Source organism: Filicampus tigris, chromosome 3 (genome assembly GCF_054856515.1).
Source record: "Filicampus tigris isolate MCC_2025a chromosome 3, RoL_Ftig_1.0, whole genome shotgun sequence".
NCBI lineage: Eukaryota > Metazoa > Chordata > Actinopteri > Syngnathiformes > Syngnathidae > Filicampus > Filicampus tigris.
In genome coordinates, this window is record NC_141219.1 from 29,880,055 (window position 1) to 29,892,382 (window position 12,328).

The 12,328-nt window shown below is 38.5% G+C and overlaps 1 protein-coding gene across 2 annotated transcripts in view; it reads right to left on the reverse strand.

Annotated features, from left to right (window-relative positions):
* Positions 1 to 12,328, reverse strand: part of ccdc102a (coiled-coil domain containing 102A) — a 62,371-nt gene that overhangs the window by 18,155 nt on the left and 31,888 nt on the right. Inside the window, exon 6 of one of the 2 annotated variants that reach the window (XM_086026086.1) lies at positions 5,499 to 5,615. The exons of the other annotated variant lie outside the window; for it this stretch is intronic. Coding sequence (XP_085882212.1) covers positions 5,499 to 5,615 — 117 coding nt within the window. The remainder of the gene's footprint in view (positions 1 to 5,498; positions 5,616 to 12,328) is intronic. 2 annotated transcript variants of the gene reach the window in all.

Genomic DNA, 12,328 nt, shown 5'->3' on the forward strand with positions numbered 1-12,328 from the left:
AATTAACTGAGTTTTATTGACTTCCTGTCGCAGCTGACCTCTGCTCACTGTGCAGCCAAACTTAGAGAGTCACTGTCGCAAAGACAGACTTTAAGTAGTTTTACTTTAAAAAAAAAGTTGCTTGACAGCTCATTGGAGAAATCCAAAATAATTTGCACACTTTGCACAGCCAAATTCAAATACCATATTGCTTGTACGTCTTTGTTGTATTGTTTAACGGTTCTATTTTACAGGAAAAGAATCTTGTTCAAGGATCAAATAAAACTATTAGAACAGTCTTTTAATGGAAATATACTTTCCATATTTTTTTCCACATTAATTCCAAGATTTTACTCAAGTATATAACGGTTCCAAGCTTTGTAAAAAATTGTAGTTGAAAAATGGGATTAATTGCGATTAATTATGAAAATTTTTGCGATTAGTTTAAAAAATTTAATCGTTTGACAGCACTACGCTGGGAATATATATATTATATATATATATATGTATAATATATACATATATATATATATATATGTATATATATATGTATATATATATATATATATATATATGTATATATATATGTATATATATGTATGTATATATATATATATATATATATATATATATATATATATATATATATATATATACATATATATATATACATATATAAATATAAATATGTATATATTATACATATATATATGTATATATATAAATATGTATATATTATACATATATATATATGTATATATATAAATATGTATATATTATACATATATATGTATATATATAAATATGTATATATTATACATATATATGTATATATATAAATATGTATATATTATACATATATATATGTATATATAAATATGGATATATTATACATATATATATATATATATATATATTTACCGATATCGTGCTTACTGTTAGACTCTATGTATCAATGTCTATGCTTATACAACAACTGCTGTTTTAAATTGTATAGTTTCAACATTACAGTGTCCATTGTGTCTAATCTATTGCTTTATTGGCTTCTCAATGAAATGCAGAACCGACATTAAAGGTCAGGGTGCAAACATTTTTCAGAGTCTGTTAAAATTCATATCCTCATTGGTAATAGGTTTTATAATACATACAAGACACTTCCTGCAAGTTGTCAACCACAGATAGATTAGAAAATAGGTTTTACTTACTCATTCCAAGTGTTTCCGAACCTTATGTAAGCTCAAAGAACCGTGGCTCTACCCACTGGAAGTGACGTAGATATAGCGAAACCGCTCGCTACACCATAGACTGTACAATTTCCATGCGCTATAAACACAGTACATTCAATGGCGAGCGATGTTTTGGAATGAGAGGATTTTGAAACACACGAGCTGACAGAAGGGGGCGTTATTAGACCGTTCATAATTAGTAGTCACTGAATCCTCCGGCTACTGTGACGTCACATCTCCGGAAAAAGCCTAAAATGAGGGGACGCGAGATTCAAACGGCAGATGACACATTCTGAATTGTATTTAGTGATTAAACTGCTGTCTACCAACAACCTAATCAAATTGTAATGACAGTTATGCATTGTAAAGGGGGTTTTAGAGGGCTGCAGAAAAGTTTTCAATGTTTGCACCCTGACCTTTAAATATGTGACCAGCGATTGGTGAGCTAAACTGTCGAGCTAACCTAGCTAGCTTAGGTTCACAGAGCTATCTTATATGCGTCAGACAGATGAAATGAAACTTGTAGGTCGTCTCTTATCTTCAAATTTCAAACCTTGTATGTTGTTATTGTCTTTATCCCGGTTTTGATATGACTACAAAGTCGATCATCAAACTGTGGCCTGTGTCCTGGTGCCAAGTTCACATATGGACACCCTTATGTTTGAAAATCGTTTTGGACAATCCATGACTCAGTCTTCTTGGGCGCAGATCCCGTGCCCGAAAAACCTGAGTGGCTGTAACGTGCCTACCTCGTGTTAACTCGTTTCTTATAACCCCGATCCAAAGGATTACATGATTCTTTGAGGAGTATTTCCCCCTTTGGATTGACTGGGCTTTTTGGCAGTGACTTTTATCACTGGGTTGCGCGAAAACAACTCTCACCATGTCTTGCGATGTTGAACAATATGGGGTGCTTAATGGGCTTCCAACCTCACATAAGGGGGTTATGGGGTTATTGGGGGGGGGCCCAAAAAAATATGCTCCTAGGGATCGAAGTTAGCACACACGCACACGCGCACACAGATACACGCACGGACACACACGAACGCGCCTGTATATAGCACAATGCTGATACATTTTTTGCAAATTGTAAATAGATACATACATAGTTTTTTGCCATCAAAATTGCCTTTTTAGAATTAAGTTTTTTTTTAATAAGAAAAGTACTGTTTATATATCTGAGGTGTCATAAAAGAAAAAAATATTGGCATCAAAGTTTTACTTGAACTAAGTCTTCACAAAACTGTGAATTTCTTGTTTTTTTTTTTTTTTTTTTCAAAAATAGGATTTTCAGTGAAACTTGCCTATGTTCTACTGCAGATTACTAAAGAATGAGAAATGCTTGAAATAAACTTTTTTTTTGGATGAAAGAAGAGAGTCTTATCTTTCTTTTGGTAGATACCATGTCTATATATCCATAAAACACATTATTCTTTGGGCCTTCAAGGATAGGTCAAAATCCTTGAAAATGGCTGTAACTCAGGGGCTTAGCTGCGCTACGAATGGCTGGTATAGTGAGTTAAGCATCTATCCATATTCAGTAGATCTTAAAACCTTAAAAAAAAATGCATCAAAACTGTTCCTTAAAAACACTATTGTAAAGTATATGGTTTAACGCTCACAGACATACTGGTGATGCAACCTCTATCTCTCAATTTTCACCAATGCGGATAAATGTGCAGTTTGTTCCTGACCGGGCAGATCGTGGTTTTAAGGTGTGGGGTGACAGAGTTCTGCAAAAAAATTATTTTTAGCCTTACGAACATCTAATGCCCTTTGTTTGACACATGCCATTCCTAACATAAAATTAAAAAAATATATATATAATTAAAACACTTAATTAATTTATATTAATGAAGGTTTCACAAGGCCGCCATTGCCCTGCCTTTAGAATGTTGTGCTAAAAAACGGGAAAAACAGCAAATTTCACTACTATATACAATACTTATCTTACATGACAAGGAATCTAAACATGATAGAGGAGAGCATGGAGTTTAGATATTAAGGAAGCTATTGGAAAAGATGGGTGGGCAGCAACTTGCTTGAGGGTGCAATCACAGACATTAAATCTTGAATGAAACTATACAACACAAATGGTTGAAAATTTACATAACTTCTGAGAAACTCAATAACTGGTCCCCTGATATTCCTCATACATGTGTAAAATGTTTGAAAGCGAAAGGTTACTCTCATTGTGGATAGGAATGTCCCAAGCTGGTATATTTTTTGGAAAGCTGTTGTCTGTACTCTAAGCAAGATCACAAAGACTCAAAAGTACCCTGTGTAGCAACGCTTTGTATTTTGGGTATACAGGTATATCTGGATAACTTTTCAAGAAACTTACCAATGTCTGACTGCTGTTTACTAAAGAATGGTAAATGGTAATGGTAAGTTCCATGTTTATACAGATACAGAACTAAATTTTCAAAAATTTGTCAAAATGGTCAAACCGGCTTCCGGCTTGAGAACATCGTTTGGCACTGAATGAGTGAATGAATTTTATTATGTTTATTATTTTTAATGAATTTTATTATTATTATTATTATTGTTGTTTTCTTATCGCTATTTCCTCTATTTTTGTGTAGCGTGTTTGTATTAAACTCAGTAGAGTGATGTTTTGTTCTGTGTAAACAAAAATAATCAACAACAAGAAAAAGTAGGCAATATCTGTTGATTGCACCAATATTTTATTCGTAAAGCAGATATTGTCATGTCGCAACACATTTTGATTTCCTTAACAAGAACAAAGCAAGTCTTGCAAGATATGGTTTTAGTCCTTGTATACGGCACACTGTTGTGAGCTAAATAAGGACAGATTTATTTTGGATAACATGTATGGAGAACGTGCGCATGTGATTGTAGAATGTTGTTTCAGTTCTTGGTGGGTGATGAACAGTCATGTTTCCCACCCAGAACACTGAGGCAATTTGGGAAGTTCCACTTAGCGCAGAATCTGTCAGCAACATTTTTGCTACCCGTCCACCATAACCAGGCACTGAAAAACAAGACAGTACAATGTAAAACACATCAAAACTAATATCAGAATTAAAGTTAGGAACTCTTAATTTATCCCTGGAGGGAAATACGGTTTGTTTGTGCAGTTGTTCCCATACCAAAACTAAGACACCAACATTATTGCAACCCCTTATATATACTCGTATATCACACATACTGTACCTTCAGATATATCTTTTAAAAAAACAGCATATTGCTGCGCAGGTTTCAGGAATTCATTGTTAATAATCCCATTCGGAACTGGTACAAAAAGATCCTGAAGCTTTCTCCCTGTAAATATTAACACATATTACTCAATTATCACATTTCAAAATGCGTTTATAACTGAAACTGTACACAGTGAAATAAAGATTCTAATTCTATATTTTTTTTTCATCTTTGGAGAACTTTACTGGAATTAATGTTATTAGATGATTCAATGAAAGAGAAAAACAACACCACAGACAAGTATATGCTATACACTAAATGAAACAGTGTTTTAATTTTAGGCATAGCAAAAGCTCTAGCTCACCTACCGTTTGCCAAGAAGCACAGTGTGGCCATCAGATGTTCCCCAACGAAGATATAATCGCGTTAGTTGGTGTTTTGCCACTGGATGAGTTGACTTCTAAGTTATTTCAAATTTTGGAATGGTGCAGGGAAATACAAATTTTGAAACTGTTGGTTCCATTCACCTCCAGCTCGACACAGGTGCAGTAAGATCCTAGAATCAGTCACTTGCATATATATGGTTTCACCCAAATGGCGCAATATATTGTGCCTCGACCACAATGTTTCTACTTAAACATGCAAATGACCAAAGGCTGATAATGCCAGTGCCAATTGCAAGACCTTAACAAATATCCTGTGTCTATGGTAGCAAATGTGAAAATGAAGCAGTTGCTAACGCTTTTGATCTTTTGCCTTCGAAGAGCTCCCGGTTACCTTTTTTGGAATGAGGAACACTGACTTTCGCCACTGATGGAATGGAGGGGTATTTCTTCTCAGGTATACACAAAAGATACGGAGTAGTTTGTTGTCGGCTCGAGCAGTTGCGGTGTGTCCTTGGGCACTTTAACTAGCCTGACTTGCTGTTCGTCAGCCGATGTGGCAGTTGGCTGACAGTCAGCTACGTTGGCCGACCGTTGGCTTGGTGTATTCAGACCTTAAGAAGTAGCTAAGAATACCATATTCACCAATTTATTAGGTGAGGCTACAAACAATGTGCATCCAACAGTGTTTACCTATAAGTGTTAATCGATTGAAACAAAAAAAAAAAAGAAAAGAAAAGCCCGTTACCTCAGTTCGTAATTCAGCTAGTTTCTTGTCCATACTGGTTCGAGCTCCCAGTTCATCCTCCAGGTCTTCAGATATGCGACCAAGTTCATCTTGATGCATTTCCCTCAACAGATTCAGCTGGTGTAAATGGGAGAGGCGAATTATGAAAAAGTGTAATAATGCAATTAGTAATGAAATGGTTAACTGATCAACCAAGATGAAATTTCAAATGATTAGTATGACATTTTTAGTGTTTTAATATAGATTATTTAATTAATTAACAGTGATTCGAAGTTCACGCCTGCATCAACTTTGAATACCTCCTCGAGCGCCATGTTCCTTTTGGATTACTTTAATAGGTCAAAATGGATGGAAAACCTCTTTGAATCAGTCTAATATGGATATAAAGGAGCCACACCAATTACTGGAGTTCGATTTTCCAAATGAATGGTTCATGTCTTGATTCAAGTACACACAAAGACACAGACAATTCATGCTGGACTACTGTATAGGACATGTTTTATTTTCTATACTACTGAAACAATACAGATCAAACAAACGTTTGTATGATACTGTAAACTTAACTAAAACAAGGCACATAAATGTGAATATGGAAAAATAAAGAAAAATGTAAAGAACAACCAAAATGAGTGAGTAAGGTGTGTATAAGTGGTGAATAATGAGGGTAACGCATGTGAAGCATACAAAGCCCAGATTATTCTTTCAAATGTAAATATGCACCATCTTTAAACCTCGTCCTACACGGGTGCACTTACTCAATCTGGTAGAAGGTCGGTCAGGCTCGACTCATGATGATGAAGAGACGTGATGAGAAGCGAGTTGAAGATGAGGAAAAAAGGTTTAAAACAAAAAAACAAAACAGCAAAGTTGCGGCCTGGTGTTTTCTGTGCTCAAAGTCATGGTAGCCGCTGTAGATCACGTCAGGTGGACCTTATTTCACAAAGTACCACAGCGTGTCTTGAAAGCTAGCTATGGAGCGCTTAGAAGCCGTTTTCTTTGGGAGAACGGAGTTCTCAGCCCATCTGAGCGCTGTTCTGGGGGAGCGGGCTGCTTAAGTGCTGGCGAGGCTCCTGAACAGGTGTCAGAGAAACCAACAGGGCTTTAAAAAAAAAAAAAAGGAAAAGTTGAGAAGTTGATGAGTGTTGAATTTAGCGTGAGGAGGGAAGAAAAAAAATTGTGCAGTCGTTTTTCAAAACAAGCGCTGAACAGAGTTAAGAAAAAAACCTTGAGCATGCGCAAGAGTGAGCTGAAGAGAAAAAAAAGCAGAAGAAAAAACAGAAGCCAAAGAGAGGGGTAGCGTTCACCCCTTTATAGAGCGGAAACGCTATAAAACTCTATTTACAGAGTGCATATGCAAAGAGACCGTCCATTTAATATCATGTTCCAAGTAAGACTTCCCATTCTGATTTTCGCAGGCAGACTTTTGGAAGAAATAGTCAAATTTTCTTATTTGTTGAAAAGGCTTTGTAAACTTACACACTTGCTGTTCATGTTTTCTCTTACGTTAACACCGATTACGGAAATGTGTCTGTGATATTGTTAGAATAATTGTGTGGATTTAATTATCTCGTAAAACGTTATTAATCTGTGAAGATGGATAGTGGGCATAATGGCTTCAACAGTAATTTCATCCCCAATTTATCATATTAGCAATAACATTTCACTCGACAGATCACATGGAGAAGACCAATCTGACATTGTATTTTTATGAAACAGGAATAAGCATAGCAATGTTCATAGCCTTGACTTAAACACCTGAAAGGTGAATTCCAACATGATGTTCAACGCCATGCACGGTTCCACTTTTGGAGGGGTTTCACCCATAAGTCACCTGACAGGGACCCTGATGCTTATTTATGCATTTGTTAGCGCCTTCATGTCTTCGTGTAGTGTTGATTTGCACATGTTCCTGGTTCATCCTAGGGGTGACTCTTTTATCAAGTGCTTGTCCTCTCTTGAAATGTGAAATATTTGACAAAAAATGACAAAAGAGTTTTTGGGTATTGCCGTGGTGTAAATCCAAAGAGGGTATCAAAAGGGCGTCTATCAGTGTCTGTGAATGACATGCTAACTTGATTACCAGCATGTATTCAGGGGAAAGGTAAACAGTTGTATGCATAAAAATGAGAAAGATGTCCTGTCGTTCTGGCTCCTCTGGGAAGTGGGGCTCTATACTCCAAATGGAAGAATGGGATCATTTTAATTCCTTTCAGTCTTTCTGTAGCTTGTTTGGAAATGGGGTGGGGGAGAAAGACGGACTTGCATGTTGCGAAGCCATATTTGCTTAAGCTCCCCCCTTTGCCAACAGGAACCAATCTTTGAGGATGTTCAGGGCGGCAGGGATCCAAGCAGGTATCCATGCAGCACAAGAATGCAACAACCAGGATATACAGCAGGTGCATACCTCCCCGCTTCAGTTATATGATTTGCTTGTGTAGTTAGTGGTGTCGTGATGACTATGTGTATGTAACCAAACAAGTAGAGAAAGGAAGAAAGGGAAAAACAAAAACAGTCGGTGATTACTCGTGTAGAATCTAACTAAGAAAGGGGCATGATCCCAAGACGTAATCCATCCAAGTAGACAAGCCTACTATAGGTGGTGTATCCCACCACTATGAGAGTAAGGTAAGGCCATATGAGGGTCATGTCATGTCATGTCATCTTCCAAACCGCTTATCCTATACAGGGTCGCGGGGAGTTGCTGGAGCCTATCCCAGCCGTCAATGGGCGAAGGCAGACTACACCCCGAACTGGTCGCCAGCCAGTCGCAGGGCACACATAGACACTGTCACTGAGCGGGAATCGATCCCACGCTGCCCGCACACAACTCAGGCGTGTGTACCACTACACTATCAGCGGACTCCATATGAGGGTAAGAAAAAAAAAAAACAGAGGGAGAGGGATTTGAAAAAAAAAACAAGAAAAAAAACAACCTCTCCAAACAGGGCCGTTGGTACATTACGGGGAGACACATCTTAATATTTGTATGGTGTTCATATTTTTGTTACTCAGCCAGTGTTGATGGGTGGACCATCATTCGTCAGACCGTCCTTTTTCGTGACGGACTGAATTGTGATCGTCAGTCACTCCGTAATTTAAGTCCGTCACAGTTAGTGCGTTGCTCCGTCAGTCTGCCCCCCCCAAAAACGTCAGCAAAAGGTTCTGGGCCACATGTGACCCGCGGGCCGCTAATTGAATAGTAATGTTTTAGAGCAGTTGTTGCTGAGGTATATTTTAATATAGAATAGTGCAGTTAGACTTCAGTTACGCCTGTGTTAAGAGAGAAGTGGGCACGCGTGAGATCTAAGGGATCAGCAGGACACTGGTCTGCTAAGGCGGAGACAGGCTGTCATCAGGTAGGGGACATCTGGATAAGATCTCCTTTGTTTTTCCTGATTGAAGTTGAATAGTCTTAAGGTAATCAAACTTAGTAGCAAAACTTTGGGGCACCTCTCTGTCTGGGGCATCCGAGGGGGTTAGGCACCTCCCTGCCCAAGGGGTCTGGAAGGTGTTAGGCCAGAAATAGACAAAGGAATTAGCTATTCAAGGGCACCCAATGCATATGTAATAATCAAGTTTGAATATTCATCCTGCTCCCCATAAGAAGAGAGACACGAGACTGGAAGAGCGCGCGCCACAGCAACTCGGAGAGCAACTTCTTTTGGCATCAGCTGTATTGGTATCAATAAAATCTTGTTCCCAGTCAACTGAATTGTCAGAGAAGACTTTTCATCATCAACTCAGCCTGGCCTTGCGTCTGCTCCGGACAAACGCATCGACTGACCCTGCTCAACTAAAGAAAATACACTACATTGCCAACCTTTTTTCTGCCACGGATCGGTTCATTCAAGTCTATACCCTTCGTGGCCCTGTAACTATTCCCCGTCCAGGGGGTGGGGTGGAATGAACTTTCCAAATACGTCTATTTATTTGATTCATCTGCTAACTTGTGCATTTAATATTACTTTTACGCGACGGAGACAACTTGACATGCGTTAAGAGTCAGTCATAGATGGATGTAACGGAGAGAATCTAGTCACTTTTCAAAATCAAATGTTTTTCAGCCTCGGATAATAAATAAACCGGAAGTACTGCACTTTTTTTTCTTTCTTTCATCTGTGCGCCCCGGTCCAAAGTGGCCTGCGGCCCGGTACTGGTCCGTGGCCCGGTTGTTGGGGACCCCTGTTTTAGAGGGTTATTGTTTTCAATCAATCAATCAATCACATTTTATTTATATAGCACTTTTCATACTTAAAAATGCAACTCAAAGTGCTGTAAAACATCAAAAAAACAACATAAAAAGAAGACCCGTTGACGCCCTCCCTCCCAACAAACCCGAAGACATATTTCCATCAGTACATCAGCACTCACGCACGCACTCACACACATCCGCCCGTCCGCCCGCCCGGCCGCCCGCCCGCCCGCACGCACGCACGCACGCACGCACGCACGCACGCACGCACGCACACCCAAAGCACACAACCTGATAAGGTGTGTTAGAAAGACATGACAAGGCACAGAGAAACCATATGAGGAAAGGCTACCCAAAGGGAGCTCATCCACACTGAGGGGAATGACAGCCCAGGGCCACAGGGGTGCCACCACCAAAGAGATCAGCCGGGTGGACCCCACACAAAGTGTAGAGGCCCCCGGCCACCTGGACCCAAGGAGCCCCTGCGAAGACGGCCCCTGCGTGAAGGGCAGCCGCCCCCCCAACGCGGAGCCCCCCTCCCATTGGGAAACACTGGGGCTAAAAGCAACAACAGAGAACAACAAAACTAAATAAAAAAAAAAAACAGTAATATAGTCAAAAACTAAAATCAGTAAGATAAGAAAAGAATAATCCTCAGTCAAAACAGAAGATAAATTACTTAAAATTAGTTAAAAGCCAAACTAAAAAGGTGTGTCTTGAGCTTCCTCTTAAAAATATCAACAGTCTCTGCGGACCTGACGTCATCTAGCAGGCTATTCCAAAGGTGAGGACCAAAATGGCTGAATGCAGCCTCGCCATGCGTTTTGGTCCTCACCTTTGAATAATTAAAAGGCAGGCGCCAGAGGACCTCAGGATCCGCGAGGGTTGGTATGATAAGAGCAAATCGGATAAATAAGATGGCCCAAGACCATTAACACATTTATAAACTAATAAAAGTACCTTCAAATCGATCCTGAAACACACAAGGAGCCAATGTAGCAATTTTAAAACTGGTTCTCGTCAGCACCCGAGCAGCTGAATTCTGCAGCAGTTGTAATGGTGAAATACTCTTTTTGAGGAGGCCAGAGAGCAGGGCATTACAGTAATCTAAACGACAGGAACTAAAAGCATGCATCAGCACTTCTGTGTTAGAATGAGAGAGAAATGGATGGACTCTGGCGATATTCTTAAGGTGATAAAAACCAATCTTGGTTACATTTTTAATATGAGGAATAAAACTGAGCTCAGAGTCAAAAATGACGCCAAGGTTCTTCACACAATGTGAGGGATTAAAAATGTGTAGTTTTGGTAAAAGCTTCTCTCTCTGACCTTCGGGACCGATAACTAAAACCTCAGTTTTGTCCTGATTGAGCTGTAGGAAATTGTCTGCCATCCATGACTTAATATCTAAAATGCAATTTAAAAGGGTATCAATGGGTCCTGAGTTATCAGGGGACACGGCAATATACAGCTGTGCGTCATCAGCATAGCTATGAAAGCTGATGCCGTGTCCCCTGATGACATCCCCAAGGGGAAGCATATCAAGATTAAAAAGTAGGGGGCCTAAAATCGAACCTTGGGGAACCCCACATTTAATTTCTTGGGTTCTGGAGGAACAAGTATCCATACTTACAAAGAAAGATCGATCTGAGATAGGAATAAAACCAGTTAAAAACAGTACCAGAGATGCCCACTAGGTTTTTAAGGCTATTTCATAAAATTCGGCGATCTACTGTATCAAAAGCAGCGCTTAGATCCAGTAGCACCAAGACTGTGAGTTTTCTCACGTCTGCAGTGCACCTCATATCATTAAAAATCCTTAAAAGAGCAGTCTTTGTACTGTGGTTCATCCTAAAACCAGAATGATATTTCTCTAAAATATTTGTATTTAAAAAACAATTTAACTGGAGGAAAACCATTTTTTCTAAAATCTTACTTAAAAACGGTAAGTTGGATACAGGTCTGTAATTATTAAAAACACTGGGGCCAGAATTGCTCTTCTTCAGAAGGGGCCTAACCACCGCCATTTTAAAGGGAGTGGGGAAGACGCCCGTCTGAAGAGAGCAATTGACTATATTTAAAATCTGATCCTCAAAGAATCCGTAAAATGTCTTAAAAACAAATGTGGGAATTGGATCCAAAAGGCAGGTTGTAGAATTTACCTGGGAGAAAACTCGACCAAGTGTCCTTGCATCAACCAGGGCAAAACTTTCCAGTGTTTCCTCATGTACATATGATTGTTCAGGTTTATTAAAACTTGCATTTTGATGGGCTAAGAGACTGGACCTTATGTCATCGATTTTACTTCTGAAGTGGTCTGGGAAGTCCTCACAGAGAGCGTCTGTTGGTCTCTGTGAGGACTTGTTAAAATCAGAGCTAGTTAAGATATAACGTATATATACATATATATATACATATATATATATATATATATACACCTATATACATATATATACACATATATATATACACACAGATATATATACACACATATATATACACACACATATATATATATATATATATATATATATATATATATATACACACACACACACATATATATATATATATATATATATATATATATATATATATATATACACACACACACATATATATATATATATATATATAT